The sequence below is a fragment of the Melitaea cinxia genome, chromosome 28 (assembly GCF_905220565.1).
Source record: "Melitaea cinxia chromosome 28, ilMelCinx1.1, whole genome shotgun sequence".
In the NCBI taxonomy this organism is placed as follows: Eukaryota; Metazoa; Arthropoda; class Insecta; order Lepidoptera; family Nymphalidae; genus Melitaea; species Melitaea cinxia.
In genome coordinates this window covers 6,668,580-6,694,988 of record NC_059421.1, presented here as the reverse complement: position 1 = coordinate 6,694,988, position 26,409 = coordinate 6,668,580, and the positions used below count along the sequence as shown (strand labels likewise).

The window sequence follows — 26,409 nt, the reverse complement described above, 5'->3', positions numbered from 1 at the left end:
TCTTGCCCCATGTAGGAGAAGGATCAGAACTTAATCCACCACACTGCTCCAATGCGGGTTGGCGACTATATTCCCTACTATGAGTAACAATCGTTATCAGGTAGACATAATAACAATCGAGTCCGACGGCTTAACGTGATCTCCGAGGCACGGTGGAGAGACCCACAAGGACTGAGTAAACGCCCAGATCACGACAAACATCTGTATAGCCAACAAATGTTTTTCATGCGCGGAGATCGAACCCGCAACCGCCAACGCAACAGTCACAAACCAGTCCTGTGACCGTTGCGCCAACGCGTCGTCGCGCGTCGTCGATATATTCTTGGCTCAAGAACACATCAAATTTGTTGCATTTTGGCTCGTTGAGTTTGTTGTTGAGAAGTACGTTGAGTTACCAGTAATACTGTATATTAGTCTACATAAATTTAAAAATGTATAGGTAACAGGCATATTTCATAATTGTGCGGCTCTAAGAAGCGAAGAGGCTCTTCTTTTCTTCGGAGCAGCAGCTTCTTTTCTCTTTCGCTCAAGTTCTATTTCATCCGCTTTGTCATAAACATCTTTGGGCGCAACCTATGTTAATAATTAAATTACTAATTTATAATAAAAAGGACTAACTATTAGGGAATGTTTTACCAGTTGCTAATTATAAATATTTTAATTGTATTATTAATCATTATAATTATATACTCATTTGAATATTCGAGAATTCTGGAGTAGATAGACATTTTAAAACTTTTGCCTATATACTCTAGCAACATTAGAATATAATAACTGTGTGGTACACGAAATAATCATGAATATTAGTTTAAAAAATAACTTAAAAAAACACGCTCTTATAAATAAACCAAACTAAAAACTATTTGAATGTAGACATTTGTATGTAAGTTTATTATACATCTACACCACCTACCCAATTTAGATAAGAAGTTTCCTTTCTATGTATGGGTTGTCTGGAAGAAATGGCTAATTAGCCATAAGTCCGCCCACTGGATTCAGAGGGGGCAATATTCTTTAATGCCTTAGCCAAACAGCTAACAAACAAACAACAACAACTAGACAAAAGTAGGTACATTAATTTTAATATCGAATAAAAAATTCATTTATGAGCCTCCTAAATATTTTTGTATTTTAATTTAATTATTTATTATTAAAGTAATACAACTGAGTAACCCTCTCTTCGAGACTTTTCTCTTTCGAACTTCTCTTCTTGTAAGAGGCGACTAAGGGATAACTCAGTTCCACTACTACCTTGGAACTTAAAAATCCTACCGATGGCGGGATAACCATCCAATTGCTGGCTTTGAAATACACAAGGCCGAAGACGGGCAGCAGCGTCTTAGCGACAAAGGCAGCTCTGCGGTCACCAACCCGCCTGCCCAGCGTGGTGACTTTGGGCAACAGGCCTATGTCCAGCAGTGAACTGCAATATGCTGAAGTGATGATGAATAATGAACTGAGTAAAATAAATATAACTGAGTATTTACTGAATACTTCAAATGCCTCTACCTGTTTCTATTATTAATATCGAGCAAAAAGGGCAAAAAAAAATCGCGTTTGTTGTATGGGAGCCCCCCTTAAATAGTTATTTGATTTTGTTTTTAGTATTTGTTGTTATAGTGGCAACAGAAATACATAATTTGTAAAAATTTCAACTGTCTAGCTATCTAGATTTTTTTTTTTTTATATTTGAATTGATTGAGTGAACGGTGAATTGCGGTTTATGATTTATTTAAAAAAAAACTACTTACTAGATCTCCTTCAAACAATTTTTCGGTGAATGGCTATCATATATTTTATTTTGTTTTATCATTCTCTTAATTTAGAAATTACAGGGGAGAACACACACTTTATCACTTTGAAAGTGTCTCTCACGCAAACTATTCCGTTTAGAAAAAAATGATATCAGAAACCTCAATATAATTTTTGAAGACCTATCCATCGATACCCAACACGTATGGGTTTGATGGAAAAAAAATTGAGTTTCAGTTCTAATTATGGGGAACCCCCAAAATTTATTGGTTTAACCGACTTCCAAAAAAGGAGGAGGTTCTCAATTCGACTGTATTTTTTTTTTTATGTATGTTACATCAGAACTTTTGACTGGGTGGAGCGATTTCGACAAATTTTCTTTTAATCGAAAGGTGGTGTGTGCCAATTGGTCCCATTTAAATTTATTTGAGATCTAACCACTACTTTTCGAGCTATACCTAATAATGCGTTTTTACTTGACGCTTTTTTCGTCGACCTACGTTGTATTATACCGCATAACTTTCTACTGGATGTACCGATTTTGATAATTCTTTTTTTTGTTGGAAAGGAGATATCCCTAGTTTGGTATCATGATACGGAAATCAGGATCTGATGATGGGATCCCAGAGAAATTGATGGTAATTTTTGAAAATCCGCAATTACTTTTTACTGGGTGTACCGATTTTGATAATTATTTTTTTGTTGGAAAGAAGATATCCTTAGTTTAGTACCATGATAAGGAAACCAGGATTTGATGATGGAATCTCAGAGAAGTCGAGGGAAACTCTTGAAAATCCGCAATAACTTTTTACTGGGTGTATCGATTTTAATAATTTTTAATTTAATCGAAAGCTGATGTTTGTCATTGGTCACATATAAATTTTATTGAGCTCTGATAACTACTTTTTGAGTAATCTTTGATAACGCGTAGTTACTTGACTATTTTTTCGTCGATCTACGTTGTATTACTCGTCGATGTAATTGAAGTCGGTTTTTTTTCGTTTGCGAGCAAACACAATTATTTTTCTATTTTTGTATAAAATCTTAATTCTATTTACAGAATACATCTACTTTCCAAGTTTCAACAGTATAGTTGTTATAGTTTCGGAAAAAAGTGGCTGTGACATACGGACGGATAGACAGACATACATGACGAATCCATAAGGGTTCCGTTTTTTGCCATTTGGCTATGGAACCCTAAAAATGTATTCTTTAAGTTAATTGTTAGTAAAGTTAATTGTTAATTCTTATGAGAATAAATATCTTTGACCTGAATTCCCATTTTTCATCCTTGAATGGTAAGACTTAGGTCCGCAGTATTCGCAGTTAAAAAAGTTCGACAACTGACCGACGTTGCTACTGCGCGTTTAATATATTTTAGCTATTCCCATAGTATTGTCTTATGGTCTGTTACTGTGGGGCAAGGCTACAGATATTGTGACTGTATCTATTTTGCAAAAAGGGCTATTCGCGGCGTATATGATCGTAGAGCTCGAGTCTCCCTGCGGGGTGCTTTTTATAAGGTAAACATATTAACAGTTGCATCACAATATTTATAACAATATTATGTATATTCACAAGAATATGGATTGTTTTTATATAAAGAGTAATAATCGCAGTATAAACACGAGAATGAGTAAGAAAATTGTAAATCCATGTTTCTGACTGCTCAAAGTAACCGTCTCCTTTCTGGGTTACAGTATTCGCATGTACTCTCAAAAACAATTTTATAATTGTCGCTACATAAATTTAAAGTTTTTATTAAAAAGATAAAGCATATGATTATTAAAAAGAGGTAAAGTTTCTAACTTTATATGTTTGTATGGGGTAATCCTTGCAAATACTGATTCGATCACGAAAGTTCTTTCACTAATAACAAGAAAGCTACACTATTCAGGAATGACATGAGCTATATTTTATTGTGATTGAATAAAATATTAAGTGAAAAATCTTCTTAAATTTATTTATTTATTTAGGATCACCAGTAATTGTTAACACTAATTACACAATAACGTAAACCTAATACCTAATATATAATAATAAACCTAATAAATACTTTAGAGCTAAGTGTTACAATTTATTAAGGTGAACACCACATGCAAAAAGAAGCGTTACATTCCAATATAAAAAAAAGATAAACATATTTATTAATATATTTATTAATACATTTTATGTTTAAATGTATATAAAATTCTCGTGTCACTATGTTAGTTACGATACTCCTCCGAAACGGCTGGACTGATATTTATGAAATTTTGTGTGCATATCAGGTAAGTCTGAGAATCGGCCTTCATCTATTTTTCATACAGCTGTTATAAGGGGAGGGAGGGGGTGATTAAGGGGGTTACTAACATATATGGCAAAATAACGTTTGCGGGGTCATTTAGTAGTTGATAAAGATGTTCGGACTTAGTGACGCTGTATTTCATGCAAGATATGACTAATTTTCTACTAAAACACATTTTGTACATTATTTTCAAAAGAGTAACTGCGGAGTTTCTTGCTGATTCCTCTCTGCAGAATTTACATTCCAAATGGGAGGATGCTTCACTTTTAAAAATAATAATCACTAAAATTTTAGTTTGTAAAATGACTATTCGAGGATGCTTCAACACAGTCAAAGAAAATTAGAGATTTAAAGAAATACTATGGTAAATGGTTTTAAGTTTTTAACGCTTAACTTTTAATTTTAAACATTATTTTTAAATTTTAACTGAACTTTAGGAACAAATATTTTTGAAAGATAGTAACACTACGTCGAAAATATATGTGTAATTGTGATTTGTGTCTGACTGTCAGTTGTGGACCATAAATATTAGGGCTGTTGATATTTTTTAAAATATCGAATTCTCGTTATAGTCAAACTTTGCCCTTGGATATGATGGATGGATGGATATATATAAAACTATTTATACTTAAAATGATATATGAGAAACTGCTATATTTCTGATTCTCACACAGTATATTATTACATTCATGTTTCTTAAAAACAAGTCCAGGAAGTAATTAATAATCTATGTTTAGTCTACGTTCTTAATATTATAAACTTCCCGGTGGCACTGCTAAGTCAGCGGAACAGTTTCGTACTAATCTGTATAAGCAAGTTATTTTACTCTTTGGTACTAATCTAAGACGGAGGGCTGGCGTGCATGCATAACTATATATCGATATTTTTAAATATATCAATATCGGAGTTTGATAAATCGAAAAAAAAAATATCGATATTTCGATAGATTAATATTTTTTCTATTGGATTTCATCGGCTTTGTTTTTAAAAAAAAAAACAATAACGTAGACTGTTGAAAATTTCATCAAGTATCGTCATATCGAGGCGAAGTGTAAAAAGCTTTTCCGTAAGAAGAAAAAAAGTAGTTGGATTAAGTTCTGTGAGTCCCTTACCCCCAGATCTCCCGCACACATAGTTTAGTTGAATCTTATGAAATTTCGTCGATCCATTAATTCCGCTTATCCCACATCCAATGATCTAGTGGCATGGCTTAAATTACCATATACTTACAATATATAGAAAAAAAAAATAAAAAGTTACTTGAAAATACGAGTAAGTTTTAGACTACACTACGAAAGCGTTACGAAACATAAGTCTCTCTTTCTTTCTACTTTCACTAACTTATGTGTCCCTCTCAATTTCCATTCACCTCGCCCGATCACACTTTTCGTAACACTCTCATCACGTATTTCCCAGTTTACTCCCCAAGACAAGCTTGCGTAAAAAAGTTTTACTTCAAAATATCGAGTGTCGATATTTAAATTTCAATATATCGCCCAAAAAAGTATTAGTAATAAATATCGATATTTCTAAATAATAATATCGATATTTCGATATATCGATATTTTATCAACGGCCCTAATAAATATATACTCTTTGGTTGTGGACACCGATACCTATATACTCTGGTTTGTCTTTGGACACCGACATTTTACTCTTTACTCTTGACTCTTACAGTTGTCGGAAAGCGTCGCGGACCGTGCTAATTAATTATTAACTTCGATTTGACAAAACCCCTTAGGTTTCTTTCTTTAGTCATTAGAAAAAGGGAAAAACAGTACATTAAATATCTACTTATAAAAATGAGACGTAACCGAGGCTATAATAACCCCCAGCCGTCTTCCGATGGACCTCTACTGACAACTCATCTTCGTGTAAGTATATAACATCCATCTTTAGATTTTAAAAATAATTTGTTTTCGAGCTTGTTTGCATTTGCACTTTAGAGAGAAACGATGCATGTTCTATGTTTCACATTCTGTGGTATTTAGTTGAGTAACCTGTTTCTCCAGTTGCGGATAACGCTTGACGGATGAATACACATTTAAAAGATTATGACTCATTATTCTTTTTCACCATCAAATTCTAATCAATATTTATGAGAATATTTCTATTTGCATATATTAATCTTAAGGTTATAGTTTATTAATTGAGATTAAACTGGTCCTAATGACCTATTCTGCCTCCCGCTACAGCGCGCTGTCAAAGTCTTATCTGTAACTTATCTGCAAGATCAACTTTATCCACAAACGGTGAAACAGGCCCTTAAACAAGTATAAACAATCTACATAGTATGTAATATAATTTGGACCAGATATTTGCATAGAGGAATTGAATTAAAACAAAAGATGTGTGACAATGTGACATGCTTTGTGGGTTTTCAATATACCAGACGTGAAGAAATTACGATTGCAACATACATAAATATATAATATTTAGTGTAAATATATTAATTGTTTATAGAAATCTGTTGCTATCACTAAATTACCATCATTTGTCAATATTGTTCACAATAGTCATCCTTCTTGTTTTCAAGCTTTTGAGATATGATTTTGATCTGGACATTTATATTTTTATTCATCCTGATTACAAAGAAAAAAAATCATGGCCAAGGTTTAACCTTAGTAACATTTGAATTTTCAGGTTATGAATTGAAATACCTAACAGTTAAAATATATAAACTTTTATCTTTTGGATTTTATATGTCTCATAGATATCAGCAACGGGTGAAAAAGCCCTCAGTGTGCCTAATAGAGTATTGGCTAAACTAACATTTTTAAATATTAAGATGTGACGAGATATTTTATTTCATACTAACTACTACCTATTTCCTATATACTTTTTAAATAAATTAACGAAGGTTGTAATCTTGAACGCACGATCAATCTCCTTCGTGTATTCTCCATTCTACGTGACATTGGCGAAATCATCTGTGCTTATTTGGCACTATTGAAAGCCATTTTAACTAGAAGAAGAAGAAGTGAATATCAACATTGTTGGATATGAATTATATAATGATATTTCTTTATGACGATATGTTGTGCTTAAATTTTTTCATACATAATCAATTTTATATATGTACTAATTTTTAATTGAGTGTTAAATGATCGTATGTTAATTAATTTATTTGTTGAAAGGACTTGGACATAGAACTGGAGTTATTGAAGCGTAAGCGAGACATAATCCAGCAGGAGCAAGAAATGCTCAACAGGCTCGAATCAAAGGTAATTTTAATTATAACCTTCACTGCAGTATTACTTATATAATATATTATATAAGTAATAATAATAATAATATATAAATACTACACTACATCCCCACAATTTAGGGACGTAGTGGAGTAATATCTGGATATAAAGACACTTCATTATGACGATATGTTGTGGTTAAATTTTTTCATACATAATCCATTTTATATATGTACAAATGTTTTAATTGAGTGTTAAATGATCATATGTTCAGGTCAAAGATATTTATTCTCATAAGAATTAACAATTCACTTATATGAGAAATACATTAGAAAGAATACATTTTTAAATATCTATAATGATCATATGTTAATTAATTAATCCCCAAGTTTGTGGGGATGGATAGATGTTTCTACACATTCAAGGAAAAACTACAAAACTTATTATATTGAAACTCGGTATATAGGTGGAAGTCCAGAATATCGCATAGTTTATTTTTTATCTCGACACTCCTACTGGGATTGGAAATAATGTGGGTGAAACAGCAAGGGGCAGGGTTCAGGAGTTTCAATATATTTCTATGTTGTTCTGTTTGTTAAATTTGTAAGTTCTTTAAAAAAAGAAATTGAAATTGTCATGAAAGATTTTTACCAAATTATTTTGCAGTTTCATTACCACTACTTAAAAAACTATTATTGTTAAATACTCCAGCAACTTTGCTACACAAACTTATTTAAAACGAAAATTAACATTTATAAATAATATTATTATTTTGTGTGTGTGCTGTGTGGCTACGGCACTAAAGAATTTAGCCACCCCCTCTCTTCCCGTGGGTGTCGTAAGAGGCGACTAAGGGATAACAAGGTTCCACAACCACCTTGGAACTTATGAAGCCGACCGATGGCGGGATAACCATCCAACTGCTGGCTTTGAAATACACAGGCCGAAGACGGGCAGCAGCGTCTTCGGTGCGACAAAGCCAGTACTGCGGTCACCAACCCGCCTGCCCAGCGTGGTGACTATGGGCAAAACACATGAGTTCACGTTATTTTTGGCGTAAACTTGTGGAGGCCTATGTCCAGCAGTGGACTGTATAGGCTGTAATGATGATGATGATTATTATTTTAATTATTTATTTTTGCGTACAGTGTATTGTGATGTACTCTTGTTTTATTTTCTACAATAACAAATAGAAATTTTTCCTTCTATGAATTTTGAAGGTCTGTGATATATTACCTCAAATGTTATATGCCAGGAATGTGATATTTTATGAGCATCTATTCTCACATTGAATAAGTTGATCAGTAAAATACCATAAATTCCATGGCTTATATAAGGGAGGTAATACTATATCAGTTCTACTTAGTTTTTAACTTAATTATACAAGTTTCTATTGTAATTTGAATTTTTGATTAAATTTCAGAGGCAGTATGATTATGGGCAGTCCTCTAAAAGTTACAATCGTGGAGAACCTAATAATTATCAGTTTAGTACAAATAACTATTCCGATAGGTATGATGGTCCTAGCAGGTCTGGTAATTTCACCATACCTCAGGGCCCCAAACGCCAAACACCAAATCAATATTGGGCACCAGCCACTACTAACAAAAACTTTACAACTGCACCAAGAATCAACCCTTGGCAAACTTCAATACCAAAACATAATACAGGGTATTCTGCACCAAAACAAAATACAGGGTATTCTACACCAAAAAGGTTTCAGTCCCAACAACCCCATCCCAGAAATGTTTCAAATCCCATAAGACCTCTTATGAGCATTCAGCCTAGTATTAGCCAAAAAATTCAAAGGAAATTTCCACCTCGCAAAGATTTCAAACCTTCAAAAGTGTCCAAACCTAAACCCCAACAGGCTCCAAACAAACTCGCCAATTATTCTAATGACATAGCTAAAAGTTTAGTTTCCAAAGTAGTTGATACTGATGTTGATAAGAAGGCTGATTTTAGCCAAATCTTAAGGGCTGATAAAACACCAACGGTTCAAATGAAGGGACGATTGGAGTTGGCATTGGGTACGATCATGAAAGATATTAAGTCTGAACATTGCACCACTCCTGGCGATCTCGAATATTTCAATGCTAGTTTCGTACAACGTCTGATAAAGCATACCATTCGAACTCGTATAAGGAACGTAATGCTCGATCAAGTCGTTGGCAATGTTAGCGATATTGTCGCTAACTATCGCAAGAAATATCCGAAGAATACAGACATTGAATTAGTGCAAATAGCCAAGGATGCCCAAGGCTTAAGCACTAAGACAATAGGTCTCACACAGCTTATAGAATCAGGTGATATTATTGTATCTCTTCCATGTTTTTTTTATACAATTTACTCAAAAGTTTAAAAGGTTTCTTTTAAACTTTTGCAAATAAATTGGTTGTATCTTTTGAAAATCTATCGTGACTGTTTCATTGCAGTCATAAATCCATAATGTTGTTAGTTCAGTAAGAACTATATTTTGTATTTTTCTTATCTTTATTAAATATTAAAACAGTAGGTGAAATAGTATACATTTGTCAAAAAATATATTATTATTTATATTGGCAAATAAAGCTATTTCACAATCAAAAAGATAATTTATTTAAACAGGGAAATTGAATTATTTTCCTAAATCAAAACTGTTTCCCATTTTTTTCCTATTCAAGGCTCCTTTTTAAAATATTAATTTATTAGTTTAACCGAGTATTAAATATTTCAGATGATCCAGAAGAATTTTACAAGAAAAACATGGCAAAAACATTGACTAGCAAATTGGAAGAAATGTTCCAAAATGTAAGATTTTTTTTACATTCCATTTTAATTTCAATCTTCAACAAACAAATAGTTAATAAGTTACACAAATTATACCAATGTTTTTTTCAGCTGGAAAAATTGTACATGAATAAAGGAAAAGGCTTGGAGGAACTGGCTAAAAATATGCCTGAGCCGAAAAATATTGGTAATGAACAAAACGAAACTGAGGACAAGGGTGCAAACAATGCTGATGAACAAAAAGATAATACTGAAAATGTTAAAGATGATGACATTGCAATAGTTGAACCTGTCTGTGAGCAGTTTTCAAAAATGAAGTACTATAAAGATTTTATGGACGAACTTATCGAAGCTAGACTACCCAAAATATTACCTAAATTTAAAGATGTAAGTATTATTTTCATTTTGGCTTTGTTTTTTGCATATTGCGGATTGTACCCTCGACTCTCCCTAGGACTTTCTTGCTCACTACTAGAGTTTAACTCTAGTGTTATTTAACATTGATATTCTGTAAGGGTGAGAGGTACTTAGTCCGGCTGTTCAAAATTTTAGGCAAGATATTTCCCTCTGCGCCCTGTCTTAAAAACTTAGAACCTATTAACTAAATACTTAAACCATATTTAATTGTCGTAATTTTCAGATGCTATTGTCAATCATGCTCATGGACAGAGAATTCTTAGGTAAAAAAGCTCTAATTGTAACGGAGTTGAAGAAGAGGACAGGAAGATACATAAAGCCTAATCAACATATAGTAGATGAGGCAAATCAAGAACAATCAACTAAAGCAAATGATACATCATTGACATCTAATTCTAATGAATCTACAACTGCAACAGAATCTACAACTGCAACAGAATCTTCAACTGCAACAGAATCTACAACTGCAACAGAATCTACTACAATTATCTCATCCGAAACAACTTCAGAACGTACAAAAGAATCAAGTATTACGACTCCAAAAAAATCGGAAGTTGCAAATAACTTAGTTTCATCACCAAAATCATCACCTTTACCTGAAAATACTTCAGTGATACAAAGTGAAGTTCTTGCAAAAGACAAAGTACCAGCTTCTCCTAAAACACCTGCATCATCAGAAGTGTATTATGTTAAGGTAACATAACACTATTTTACTTATTTACCAATACTTTTTGCTATAAGTAAAGCAATCTATCATAAGTGTTATAAACCAGAAGCTGTAAAAACCTTATTTTTACATACTGGCTTCAAATGTCAAGTAAAAATGATATATCTTTCATTAATTCAGTAACTGTCATCTAAATCCATATTCTTTGTCCTTTTACTGTAAAAAAAATAATATTTGCATGTCATTTTAGTGTAAAATGTTTTTACAATAGCAAAAGATAACAAAATAAATATTTCTTTACAGTTGATCAGTCGTCCAGCTCTGCCGGCTAGAGCAGTTATCTACGATTTTCTTAATCAGTTTAATCCAACATCAATCAAGAAACACAAAAGCATCAGCAATCTCCTTGTCATTGGTTTCAAAAACATTGAAGATTACAATAAAATTCTTGCAGTCAACGAATCTGTTGTTGGTAAGTAATGTTACATTATATATTTAGTTAATTGTTAAATTTTGTACAAATTATATATCAATTCGTTTTATTTTCAGATAATGCGACTATTGTAATTAAAGCCAGCGAAAATCAAGTAAGCAAACCAAAAGAAGCTACACCATCTGAAAGTGACAGTAATGAACATGGTGCGAACACCCCCAACCAATCATTGCTTAATAGCAGTCTCATTAGTTCAGATCTAGAAAACCAGATAACGGATTTACTAAGCACAATCAGAAAAACTGAAGAAGTAGCACAATCAAATGACAATAAGATTAGTTCAGATAAAACACCAAAAACTGATGTAGATTTAGTGGCAAATGAACCAAACAGTGACAAAGATAAAACTGACCAAGAGCTTAATACAGACTTGACTACAATTGGAAATGTTAATGCTGGAAATAAAGAGTCAAATGACTATGAAAAATCAAAACAAGAAGCTCTGGAAAATGCGAATACAACTGAAAAATGTGATACTCAAAACACAAACAATTATATTGACAGTAATAAAGATGATAACTCAAAAGAAGAAGATGCCAATCAAAAAGAACTTGAAACGATTGCAGAAGATACAGAAAAACATGATTTTGAAAAAGACATAAATTCAAAAGCTGATGACAGGATAAAAGATAATTTAAAAGAATCTGGCAGATCGACACCGACCAGAAGCTCATCACGTTTAGCCAACGTTACTCCTAGCACCATTAGGACAAGGAGAGCTAGTCGTTTTGCACAAAATAACTAACACACAGTCAACTCAAGTTAAATTTTACAGAAATAGCATTACAATTAAGAACAAGATTAGTTCTAAAAAATTAATTCATTGCATTGATAGGTTTTTAATGTGAAATAAACCCGAACCTTTGATTGATGACTTTACTCAATATTTGTTTTAAATTTGAATGATTTGAAAGTTTTTTTTTTTTAATGTAATAAAATTATATCAGTATCAAAGTAGTTGGTATTGTTCTACATATTTTTAATTATACACATATTTTTAATCAATTAGGTTATTTTTTCTTATTACTAAAGTTTCGATTGTTAAATGAGGATGAATAAAATATTCATTAAAAAAAATATATTATTTGCAACCATCATATTCCATAATTTAGGTGAATTCATTAACACAAAAACATATGAACATACATATAATAAAAAAATAACAAAAAAACATTTAACAAAATTACACATGACCTGAATAATGCTTTGGATAAAAGGTATTTGCTTTGGGGTTTGATGAACAAAGACAGAAAAATGACCTGTAGGTGGTGGACAGGTATGAATGTGAATATGGATGATAATTTAATATGTATAAAATTATGTAATGATGTGTGTGTGTACTAGCTTTACTAGGCAGTCACAGGACTGTCGAAATTCTAATGATAATGAATAGTTTAATAAAAGGCATGGGCATTTTGGGCCCGTGGATGTTTATTTAAAACTAAAAGGTACTGCTTTTCACTGCACTGGTGTACTGTCAAAATCGGATCATTTCTCCGGACTATTATAATCCACTTTTAGCATTTTTCATCAGCGAACAACTAATGGAGCCATAGTATGTAAAGAAGAAGATCGCTTTTTACTTGTAGTTGTAGGTTTTAATATAGACTATTTGTTTCAAACTACTCATTAGGTATATATTTATATTATTATTATAATAGCTTACGCGGCAAACTTCGTACTACCAATTAGTTTTCTCATAAGAACATGTATTTTTAATTTTCTTTTTTACGAATTTTGTCATGACAATAACGAAGCCAAAAAATTAGAATTATCCAACTCGGTGCAGTCAGCTAGTCATGAATATTTTAATAATTCTGTCAATTAGATACCTATATAAGCCATCTCATCATCGCTCTCGCCACGCATTCACCTAACTCGCCAAGTCATGCGTGCGTAAAGAAGTACGCGTTTTACTTCAACAAGCGTCTAGCTTATCGAAGATTGCCGTTACACCTAGCAAGCATTCGAATTTCGAACCAATTCTGTTGACGCAAGACGAAACCGATACGCTATTATTTATTTGGAGTCAGACGCGCTACCGTTGCGCCACGGAGTCCATAATCAAAGGTGGATTTATATTTGACTGTCGTGTCGTGTCGTTGCATGACGTGATGGATAGCGTTTACATTATTATGTCGTGTTCTGACGCATCAGAACGATATTTTGAATCAATACAGCCGCAGTTCTAGAAAAGGTCCATCGTTTGAAATGTTTTCCCTACTGTTAGTGCTTCCGCACACATACAATTAAGTTGGCCGAACGCCGTTACGACTAAATCGCAGAGTATACTAATAGGTATACATATGGAAGCCCGCACATCTTCTCCAACTAAGTTGTCCAACTAATTAATTGGATACCGATCGTATCAGAATCGAAATTCACTTCCGATCGACGTACAATTAAAAAGTTGTCCAACTTTTCCTTAGCACGGTTACCTTATACAAGCTCGCTGACTATCTCCAACTTAGTCAGTCGTACGGCAAGATGGAACATAGCTAGCTACATATATACTAATCTGTGATGGAACACAACTACACGCGTGCGCGTGATTTCCCTATGCCCGGATCTTCGTCGACGGATACGACGTCCGCGTCCCGATCAGTTGTTGCAAACGAAAAAGTAGAAGAACTTATAGATGAACCTTAATTTTAAAAAAAATTGCATGTTTTAGAAATAAAACAGGACATGGGTTTCAAAAGTCCGTGGATATATATTTATTATATTTAAAAAAAAAAAAATATTTCTTCAACGGCTATAGCGAGTCGAAAAGGTGTGTCCTGTTTGATTATTGCTGGCCCAATTAGATATACGAGTTCATCAAAAGACGAAATACTCATTCTGTAGTATGAAAAAAATTTATCTGGATAACATCTGAGTTTAGAATGCAATGTACGATGCTTCCCATATTCTAATCTATAACTTAATACAGGTGCACCCAAAATTTTCTTTTTTGTTTTCGTCTTCTTTTTATTACTAGAGCAATTAGAGCGTTTTTTTCCACATTTTCACGCACATGCACCGCGCTAGCAACACTGTCACTGATAAATCGACTAGTCTGCGGTTAACCAACCAACAAAATAAAGTTGATCAACTAAATTGTAAACATACGCAATTTAGTTGTTCGGTAGTCGGCCAACTTAATTGTATGTGTGCGGGAGCACTTATTATACAATGTACGTAAGTATTACTAGGCTCTGTGCAATGTACTCTGTGGAAATGTTCTTCTATGCTGTGTGACCAGATTTCTTTTAACGAATCTACTGCTTGTGGAGGTTAAAAACTACTAAATTCTACCAAAAGAGAACGAGAAAATACTAAAAATCTATTACATGTTTTCGCTGTTGTGTTACAACGAAAAAGCATAATATTGTTCTCTTGATTATAACGATAAAACATTAAGATGAACACAGAAAACACCGTACATTAGATAAATCAATGTCTATTACTTGAAATTAAAATCTACCGAAATACTACCTACCTATATAGGTATTATTAAATTGTGATCTAGTTATGGTCGGTTCTTTATGTTGGGTAACATTGTCATAAAGCTGTTTTGAGTTCATTAATTTGATTTGTAAGCCCTATTTCTTAGCATCTTTAACCTATTCTACTTGTTATTGAAATGTTGTGTTTCACTCGGAATTGATAACTGTGGGAAGCCCCTACATTCCAAGAACAATAATTTTCAATCCTTGGTACACAGTATACAGCTTAAATTGACTTGTTTAATAAGAGGCTCATATAAAATGCCTATGGTACAAACAGTGTTATTTTTTTTTTTTTGTTTTTTTACAAACCTCAAAAGTCATATAATTTAAGTTTCATGTGCTGAAATAGAGTAAATCGGGAAATATACCGTAAAATAATTTTATCGGTATTTGTTCACCAAAATTGCGAGTTTCACCGGTAAATCGGTAGCTTTTACATCACTGGCTCATGACACGAATGGTTACGAAAAGAATAAGAAGAATAAAAATTAAAGATATACCTACCTAATCAATTTTTTTCAATACATGTGGGATTCCCCCAACAGCTTTCCCTCTTGAATAATTAATATTAAAAAGAGATAGTTACAATCCAATCGATGAAAGGGGGAATACCCCGCATTTTTTCGATAGGTTTGATAGAAATAGAACATGTTCACATTAATCTGACGTGTCGTGATATATACGATATTTCAATGAAGATTAATATATTCTTTTTTATAACTAAATAGAGTCAATCAGTGACAATACATCTAGAGAGGTGAACATACTATATCCTAAAAAAATATTATTGGACAAAACAGTTGTTATGACGCGTAATGACTTTGTCCTTAGATCTAAGTCAGAATTTTTACCAAGTCTTATCGCGTATTCAACTGTTTGGATAGACCTGTGTACTTGTATACACTGAGTTAAAATTGAGAATTTCTGGCAAATATCCATACCCATGAACGTTGAAGGGTTGTGCTCACGTGAGCGGACCCGTGAAACAAAATTAAAAGATATCTAATGGTTATATATTTACACACTTTAGTTATACTTACAATAGTGATTTTACAGGTATACACATTATTATCAGTGTAAAGTAAGAGTTTTGGATAATAAATCTCATACTTAACGGCTAATATATCGATTTGCACCTGTGTCGAGAAACCGGAAACAGACTCATACATACATATAGGATTTTCAACTCCTAACTGCGTTCTTCCAAAAGAGGGATTCGGTGGGTGTTATATCACGTTCCACGAAAAAGCCTAGCCATTTTAAATATTACTTTATCTAAATATACGAACTACTCTGGTAACGAACTTCTGCAAAACCATACAATACTATTTTTTTTTAGCCCTAAAAATCGTCGAAATATTAATACTTACTGCCGCATACAACCAAAGAACCACATGTGGAAACGAATTCTTTTTCTCATAGAATGTTTTTATCGTTAATTATAGCCGTGCTTATGCGCTCCCGAAAAGTATTAAGCGGAACGAATCTATCAAAGTAGATCGTCTATTTAGTCTAATTTAAAAAAGGGCTAGCAATTTTTTTAACGCGGAACGTAATCTTTTACACCTACAACTCCCTCCCCGTTAGGATTAGAACCCCCTCTATAAATGTTTGACTTGTGCGTGGACTAAGCTCGGGAGCGCCAGCGCCAAAGTACCTCAAACTGCTGTGACCGTCGAATGACCTGTTACTTAAATAAAATATACAAATCTTTACGAAAGAAGAAAAAAAGTGTACATACCATCAGTTGGTTTATATAATACTCGTAAATAATAGTGTCGGTTACTGGATCTAATGCTGTTTGCATCATCTCCTCAAACTCCTCCTGTATAGTAATAACTTACTTTATTAATGCCCAATTTAAATATTGATAAAACATAGTCAAACTTTGTAGAAAAGCTGTTTGTCAGTATTATTCCTTCTTTTTGTAATCAATTCTTCATAGTAACTATTACGAGTTAAGCCTCATGAAGCTAGCCGAAGGAACCTACCTGAGTAAAAGGTTCTCCCTCCTGAAGCATAAGCTGTGCAAATTTTTCCTTAGTCAGATAACCGCGGTTTTCTTTGTCAAAGTAACGAAAAGCTGCAAGTAACATTTCCGCACTGGCTGGATAATATCTGAAAATGTGTTCTGTGTTCGAATTATAAAATAAAAATAAATATATTTTTTATCATTTATTTATTTATATTAACACTGACATGTGTGATTAAACAAATACATATTTCATACTCCTGTATATTTAATATAGGTACATCTATATATAAAAATATATACTAGAACAATGAACCTAAAACTAAAAATCTTAAAAAAATATAATATATTTTTTTTATCTGTTTATATCGGCGTAAAATCCATTAATCAAAAAGTATAGATTTTAATGTAGGTATACAATTTTAGTTTACAATTACAATTTTAATTTAGACGCCGCGTTAGCGCAACGGTTACAGCAACGTGTTTATCATGTGTGTTTCACATGATAAACATTTGTATTGGCCATACAAGTGTTTGCCGTGGTCTGGGTGTTAGTGCAGTCCTTGTGGGTCTCCCCACCGTGCCTCGGAGAGCGCGTTAAGCCGTCGGTCCCGGTTGTTATCATGTACACCTGATAGCGATCGTTACTCATAGTAGGGAATATATCCGCCAACCCGCATTGGAGCAGTGTGGTGGATTAAGCTCTGATCCTTCTCCTACATGGGGAAAGAGGCTTATGCCCAGTCGTGGGATATTACAGGCTGAAGCATACAATTTTAATTGTATCAGCTAAAATTATAATAGTGAACTCAACTCAAACAACCTGGAGTTATAAGTACATATAAGCACAACCGTCCACCGAATGAAGGCCATCTCTTTCATACAGGATAGAAACCCACTCCCAATGATGGTTGCTGGATAAATAATTATTTGTCCTACTACAAATACCGATAGCTTTACGTGTTCTCCGAATCACTATGGTGAGTCAAAAACATACACCAGACTAGGAAAAAATATTATACAAATATATATGAAAATGTCGACAAGTTAAAGTAAAATACGATGAAGTGAGTATAACTATCAATTGCATTTACGCCATCAAAATTAAGACAAATTTGAATTGACGATCATTTCCGGTTGCAATTAAAAATGCTGACTGCTGTTAATTAATCGTTTAGTGGCTCACTTGCATAATGTTAATAACGATTAAATTCAAATTCAATTGATTGATTGGTTTATTGGTTTAATGGCTTTCAGTTGTGCGTGTGCCAGTGGAACACGGTTAATTCCATAATCTAAACTCAAAAGTAACTGACACTTGCCATGTCGATGTTGTAACCGTAATGGAAATTGCAAATTACACACAATATCATGAATAAACAATAAAGTAAACCATTTAAAATAGGATCTTGGATTGTGTTAAAAAAATATCTCGTTTTGATCGTTACAAAAACAAAATCAAATGAAAATATTTTCTTCGAGATCTAAAACGACTTTGACTATAACGTTATTGACCTGTCACGACTCCGTGACGTTATCTATACAAATAAATAAAATGTCTATACAAATAAATAAGTGTCTGTGTGTATGTGATGTCTACACGATACATATACCAAAATAACATTTTTTACAATTTTTGTCTGTCTATCTGTCTGTCTGTTTGTTCCGGCTAATCTCTGAAATGGCTGGACCAATTTTCACGGGACTATCGCTGGCAGATAGCTGATATAATAAGGAGTAACTTAGGCCACTTTTATTTTAGAAATTTATATATTTTATAATTCTACAAACCGAACAATAACTTTTTTGTTAAGCGGACGAAGTCTCGGGCACAACTAGTTTATCACACGCTTCAGCCTGTAACATCTCACTGCTGGGCATAGGCCTCTTTCCCTATGTAGGAGAAGGATCAGAGCTTAACCCACCACGTTGCTCCAATGAGGGTTGACGTAGTTTACCATAATAAGCCTGCAGGCAGGTATATTCCGAGATCTGCCAGAGTATGGCGATGAGCGGCAACCCGGTTTGGGCAGATTGCCTCATTGCGAGGAATAAGGCCTCGCTGCGATCTGCGCAGAGGATGATCGCGGTGAGCGTGATCCGGGGGTACCGTACGGTATCATGGGCTGCAGCTACTGCTCTAGCCGGTGACCCCCCGTGGGAGCTCGTGGCGAAGGTCCTTGCCGAGACCTACTCATACGTCTCAGATAGGAGGGCTCTCGGTTAGAGCCCCACGTTGGACGGGATCCTATGGGTGCGCCGGATGGGGCAAGAAGCACTAATGCGGAGGTGGGGGTAGGACCTGACGGAGCAGCCATATGGTAGACGTTTCGTTTACAATATAAGCTTATTTCGATAAAGGTAAAAATTGTGGTTATAGATTTATATTACTATTAATCATTGTCACTACTGTAGATTTAACCATCTTTTAATAAAAGTAAAGCAATAGTTGCAGTTATAAAATGAGTTTGGTTTTTTGAAAAAATTGCTTCAAATCGTCGTGTTGTAATTATTGTTAATAAGTTTTAAAAAATTTGTGAATGAAATAAAACCGTAGTATTTTTACATATATAGGCTATAGCACCGTAGACCACATCCATACTGTTCGGCAGATTATTCAAAAGACAGAAAAATATAATCAGCCGGTCTGTATGGCATTTGTGGACTACGAGAAAACCTTCGACTCTGACGAGACCTGGGCCATTCTGGACTCTCTGCAGAGATGTCATATCGTCTGGCGATATATCGAGGTACTGAGGTGTATGTACGACGCTGTGACGATGACCATTCATGTCCAGGACCAGAGAACAAGACCTATTTCCCTCCGGCATGGGGTAAGACAGGGAGATGGAATATTGGATTTCTTTAAGACCTTAGATTGCGGAGAACGAGGCATAAACGTCAACGGTGAATACATCTCTCACCTTCGTTTCGCCGACAATATCGTCATCTTTGCGGAGACGTTGGATGAGTTAGGCCAGATGCTGGCCGGCCTAAACGGGTCCTCCCGACGTGTCGGTCTCTGTATGAACTTGGACAAAACGAAAGTTATGTTTAACAACCAAGTCATACCTAGACCGGTATCGGTCGATGGTACCCTTTTCGAAGTTGTTCAGAATTATATTTACCTAGGCCATACTATCCAACTAAGCCGCAACAATTTCGAGAAGGAGAGCGACAGAAGGATTTGGTTAGGCTGGGCAGCGTTTGGCAGGCTTCGTCGTGTCTTCACTTCGAAGATTCCGCAATGCTTGAAGACAAAAGTCTTCGAGCAATGCGACCTGTCTGTGTTAACACACGGAGCCGAGACGTGGACACTGACGAATGGACTGATCCACAAGTTTAAAGTCACTCAACGTGCAACAGAACGGGCTATGCTTGGGATTTCTCTCAAAGATGGGATTAGAAATGAGACTATTCGCGACAGAACGAAAGTAACCAACATAGCCAAAAGAATTAGCAAGTTGAAGTGGAGGTGGGCTGGTCATCTGTATTACAGGACCGATGACCGTTGGACCAACGATCTACATAAGATTGCCGGTGCAGGCTGGATGACAATTGCGGGAAACCGGGATGTCTGGTGCAAACTTGGGGAGGCCTATGTCCCGCAGTGGACTGCAATAGGCTGAACTGACTGAACTGCTGCGTGGTGGCTGGCAGTAAAGAATATAGCCACCCCCTATCTTCCCGTGGGTGTCGTAAGAGGCGACTAAGGGATAACACAGTTCCACTACTACCTTGGAACTTAAAAAGCCGACCGATGCCGATGGCGGGATAGCCATTCAACTGCTAGCTTTGGAATAGATAGGCCGAGACGGGCAACAGCGTCTTCGGTGTGATAAAGCCAGCTCTGCGGTCACCAACCCGCCTGCTCAGGGTGGTGACTATGGGCAAAACACATGAGTTCACGCCATTTTTGATGATGATGATGATGTGATGATTTTTATTCTTTATTATAGCCTTCTTCTTTAGGTTAAAAATACATTTGATCACTACAGTCCAAGACACTATTGCTCGTCACCGGTCAAAGTTTTATTTTAAATAAAGAACAAACCTGTGTTCTGTCATAGCTTTGCACATGTAAGGAAGAAAGTTAACCAAAGGAACGTTTCCAGATGCTTCTTTATTTTCTGTAGCAAGAATTACTTCTTGTATTTCAGCCTCTGTAGGACAACAGCCTAAAACAAGATTTACTCTTTTTACATAATTCTAATATTTAATTCTTATTTACTTTCCTGTATTATTTAAGATTTTTTTTTAAATTGTATTTTATTCAGTCTATTCAATTTTATAAGAAATAAAGATAATTCCTCAACATCTTACCCAGAGACCTCAAGATTGTTCCAATTTCTCGCACATCTACAACTTGTTTTCCTGAGTGGTCGAACACCTCAAAAGCTTCTATAATTTTTTTTTCTAAATCATTATTTGGTTGTACTGAAAGAAAAATGATTAAAAGAATTCAAAATAGTATTCACTAATCATTTTATTATTATTCAAATTTACTTTTGGGTTCTTCTTTTCGGGCCATAATAAATATTAAATGAGATTCAAAATAATATCAAAAATACAGGTACAGGTTTTAATCTAAAAATGACAATTATATGCAGAAATGACTAACGACATTGTTACTAAGCAACTACAAATCATAGATGAAGTAAAAAAAAGTAGATAATGCGCGGCCTTTGTTGTTACTGAAGCCACAAAACTCGGCTCCTTCAAGTAAACACACGCGCTCACGCACACATATGCATCAAACTACGCTCATTTTCGTTAGTATCTCACGGGGCCTCGTACAGTAACTTTGCCTTCAAAATGCCGTTCTTATGTAATTAAATGGTGCAAAAACAATACCAAAGTGAATAAAAAGTCTGAAGAAATATCGTTTCACACGTAAGTACATACAAAACTTTATATTTATTGTTATTCCAAAATAATATTGAGGTTATTCTGAACTTATAATTTCGATGTCCCGAAATGACGTACCGTGGGAGTGTTACCAGTAATTTTTATTTCCATTAGCCCAAAACGCGGGTAAGTAAATTGTAGGTAATCATAGAAAAATAATTAAGTAGAAAGTGGACAACATTATTGTTTTTTTTTTTATCGTGTGATTTTTATGTTTTTCCTAAATTGAAGTCAAGTTAAATATGAATTTTTAACTCGTTTTTTCTGTTTAAATTTGTGAATTAACTACTCATATTTTACTACTAAATATCATGGTTTTAGGTTTCCAACGAATATTTTAATAGGAGATGAATGGGTAGCTGCTTTACGACTGAGCCGAAATGAACTACAACGACAGCCATCCTCATCTAGTTGGTTTGTTCAAACCATTTTGATAAAGCTGACATGTACGGTACAAAACGTGGACTTCGCAGAGTACCATCAAGTACACACTGCTACTTACTACTACGTATTTTAATGTTATATTTTTTGTTCTAGGACCTACCGGATGAGTCTAAATCAGTCGGTAACCAAGATTCAATCTTTTATACACCTAGAAAACATAAACTAAGAGAAAAGTTAAAAAAACAGGAACCTAATTTAAAAAAAAAATGTAAAAATAAAATCAATTTATTACAGCAAAGAGTTAGACGTCTTTAAAACAGGAACTTGGAATCATGAATTACTTAAAAACGCAAGTTTTCATTGACACAGATTTATATAATTAAATAAATCAAAACACGGCTACAATAGATTTATGTAACAATTTGAATCGAAAAAAGGAGTAAATATATTTAAAACTATGAACAGGTTTTTATGTTCACCTACCCATTTTACCTATATTAAATTAATTGTTTAATAAAAAATTTAGGGACTTTTTTTAAAAAGTGTCAACACTTTACTCACTCACACATCTTTAAAAAAGTGGCTTCACTTTTCTGTTCTAGGTGCGTTATCTATTTTTTTACTTTATCTATGCTACAAATTTATTCTAAGGATACGTCTACAGTAGTATAAGAATAAATTCACGTATAATCTATCTATCAACCGTTCACGTAAGTATCCGTCTGAATGAGTTCGTTCCTTTGCCTTCAATTTTAGGACTGACGTAATCTGTATTCTGTAGTTATTGTAGGGATGTGAGTAAAGCTCCGACTAAGAATTGATTCTTAGTCCGAGGAGTAAAGGCTTCAAAAATCGATTTTTACGTAATCGTTTTTTTTTGTTTTGGTAATAATCTATTTTTGAACAATCGATTTTTAAAAGAAAAATAATCGTTTTTTTTTTTGTAAAAACCGATTTTTAAGAAACAAATTTTTTTGCCTTCATTAATCACAAAGATTAGAAGCAGAAAAAAAAAATCACCACAGGTTGCTAGGTAAAAAATGTAGGAACAACAATCTAAATATAATTACAAAATGGTTTGATTCAGATAACATAATAATATTATCGTGCGTAGGTAGGTTGGTTGGTTTGGTAGATGTCAATGTTTTCTTCATTACCTCATTAGCTATAATAATAATGAAATGAAATGAACTGAAAACGTTTATTTCGTCATTAGATGATATACACACTTAACGAAAGTCAAAATAATGTCATTTACAGAAATAATAATACAAATAAATTAAAAAAAAACTCGACAATAATAAAAGAAAGTTAAGGCAGCAAAAAAATCAAACAATAAAATAAAAATTTATATCTTAACATTGTGTACACAACAAACTTAGGAAATATACCCAGTATTATATGCAACCTTAACTTAGTCAAAATAATCAACATATTAAGTTACTACTTACTTTCTAATGTCTCGGTAGACATTACCTTCCTATTGTGTCCTCGGCTTAGTAAGAATATAAAAATTTACAATAAATAAGATAAACTAATGTCCCTCGTGTAGAATGAGAGAAACAAAAGCCGGAGGAAAAAAAACTCTCGGTACTCTTTTAAAAATTTAAACTCATATACAAAACAAAAAGTAGCAGTATGACCATGAAATGATCAGGACAAACACGAGACAGCTAATCGTGTGTGTCGAAACCACCACACGTCACCTGCTCACAATATTTTAACTATATCTATTTACAGATTGAGTTCAAAGACATAGCCTAGTCGAGCTTTATTCCATGCCTTTTCATCATTAAGATATTCATTGATGTTTTAATAGGCTTTACTACATAAAGTGCGCTTAATATTTTTTTTAAACTTCAGTAAACGCAGAGACTGAAGCGCAGCCGGAATCTTATTGTATAATAAGATAGACATTCCTATGAAGAAACTATTTTTTCCTGAGCCGGCATTTATAGAAGAATGTTTCCTTTCCATGTGCTGCATGAAATTTGTTGTGTTACTGCAAGTATTTAACTGCTTAATTGAGCAGTATTTGCACTTCGCAATGCTTGGTTTCTTGCTTGTCATTGTCGTTGAAAACAAAAACAGCCACTTAAAATCTCGGAACAAAATATCAGAAAATGAATTAATTACTTGACTCAAACAAAAAATAACAACGCAACGGAATACGATTGACATCTGCTGATGACTGACAACTTAACAAGAACAACATGAGACGGAGGGAGGATCTAGATCTGAGGGGATTCCCCATATTAGTGTTGCCATTGTGGTATTATTGTTTGCACTAAATTAATACTTTGGGCGAATTTAGTATTACTGCTAGTTGATTAAATTTTTTTTCGTAGTTCAATGTTTGAAAAGATATAAGTCGATTAATAATCAATTTTATTAAAAAAATAATCGGTCACATTTACTTGATTTTTTGTAGAAATAATCGATTTTAAGAAAATCGATTATTTTTTAACATCCTTAAGTTATTGCACCGCCGCCATATTGGTTCGCTTGGCGCTTACTCCGTGATAGTTAATTATTGCGAGTAATGAGTGTTTTTGAAGAATATATATGATTATATTGTGATTATTAATTGTATGACTGTAGTGTGGTGACAACTTATTTTAATTAAAATGGATCCAGCGAAGATGAAAGTTGTGGATCTAAGATCCGAGCTTGGCGCTCTTGGCTTGGATACCAAGGGTAATAAACCGGCATTGGTGGAAAGGTTAAAGAAGGCTTTAGAAGCTAAATCGGGTAAAAGTAAGTACTTTATATTTCGAATATTATAAAATATTAAATAACGTACAATTAAAAAATGGTTATTTGGGTTTGACAATAGCACGTGTAAACCGCCGCTTCCACCATGTTTTATTTGGCCATGTTTATACGTATGACGTATTGGATTTTTTTCTTTTAAAATGGAAAATAACTTTATCGTTGATTTCATGGTATTTTATGGGGAAAAGTTATGCGTTGCAAAATAATGGCGCGATTTTTTCTATTAGCGTATACGATTTATCCAATTTCGAGTCACAGACGTTTATAAGTAAATTATCAATTTTCCAGTTTTGTAATTAAACAAACACTAAATTATAAATTTTCCAGTTTTGTAATTAAACAAACACTACTCCTCATTGTATAAATAATTTGAAGTCTAAGGAGTTGTACCTACGTATATATGTTTAATTTGTTTAAATTTTAAAAGTTGTGATAATATAATTTTAAAATTTATCACCTCGATTTTCTTTCTTATCATTTATGTTTTTAGACATTGTGACTGTTCAATGTTCTTAAAAATTTACGATTACCACCCAACTTCTAGTCTATTTAAAGTAAAACTGCATACATAGTAAGAGAGAAATGTTTTCAAATAATTCTATTTGGCTTGTCTTTAGAGTAAAAGCTGTCGAATTAATTTTGTAACGAAATTTAGTCGATAAACGATTAAATTTTGAAGTTAGATAGGTTAGGTTATTTTTTTATTTTTTTTTTTCTAACAAACTTATGCCAATAAACGGTCAAATTTTGGGCTTAGATAGGTTAAGTTAATTTTTTTCTTTATTCGACGGGTCTTAATCTAAAGACATTATATTTTTCTAACTCTCCAGTTGTGGATAATGCTACTTGACAGATAAAGATACAAATAGACTTTAACAGCGGGTGAGGCTATTAAGACCTGTTTTCTCCTCAATTAATAAACTACCTACCATTTTAAAATTAATATATGAAAATTGAAATATCTCATAAATGTAGTAGAATTTAATGGTAAACAAGAATAATGAATCAAAAACTTTTAACTCAGATACCATCATCTGGCAAATAAAATTATCACAACCTTAAAACAGGCCTTAAAAGTTGGTCTTTATGTATTAATTTTTTAAATATATAGATAACAAATACTGCTTTTATTTTAAAAATAAATAACCATAACTATAAATTTAGCTATATATTATCATTTTACAAAAGAATATATGTGGGCATAAAATTTTATAATTAAATAAGTAATTAAAAAAATGTAAGATTTTTGCTGCACATCCTTATATTTATAATTTTATTGTAATTAAATAATAACATATACTTTACA

At 33.4% G+C, this 26,409-nt stretch overlaps 2 protein-coding genes across 2 annotated transcripts; one reads left to right on the top strand and one right to left on the bottom strand.

The window, feature by feature from the left end:
* Positions 1 to 453: 453 nt before the first annotated feature.
* On the bottom strand, positions 454 to 21,677 carry LOC123667446 (dynein regulatory complex protein 8). The gene is made up of 6 exons (XM_045601342.1): positions 21,543 to 21,677; positions 21,360 to 21,473; positions 21,091 to 21,214; positions 17,056 to 17,182; positions 16,806 to 16,889; positions 454 to 573 (listed from the first exon to the last, which is right to left on the bottom strand). The coding sequence occupies exons 1-6, from the start codon at positions 21,565 to 21,567 to the stop codon at positions 454 to 456; spliced, it is 594 nt and encodes a 197-aa protein (XP_045457298.1). The 5' UTR covers positions 21,568 to 21,677.
* LOC123667521 lies at positions 5,668 to 12,527 on the top strand. The gene is made up of 8 exons (XM_045601408.1): positions 5,668 to 5,913; positions 7,177 to 7,263; positions 8,651 to 9,533; positions 9,944 to 10,017; positions 10,108 to 10,383; positions 10,637 to 11,107; positions 11,384 to 11,552; positions 11,630 to 12,527. The coding sequence occupies exons 1-8, from the start codon at positions 5,842 to 5,844 to the stop codon at positions 12,316 to 12,318; spliced, it is 2,721 nt and encodes a 906-aa protein (XP_045457364.1). The 5' UTR covers positions 5,668 to 5,841; the 3' UTR covers positions 12,319 to 12,527.
* Positions 21,678 to 26,409: the final 4,732 nt, after the last annotated feature.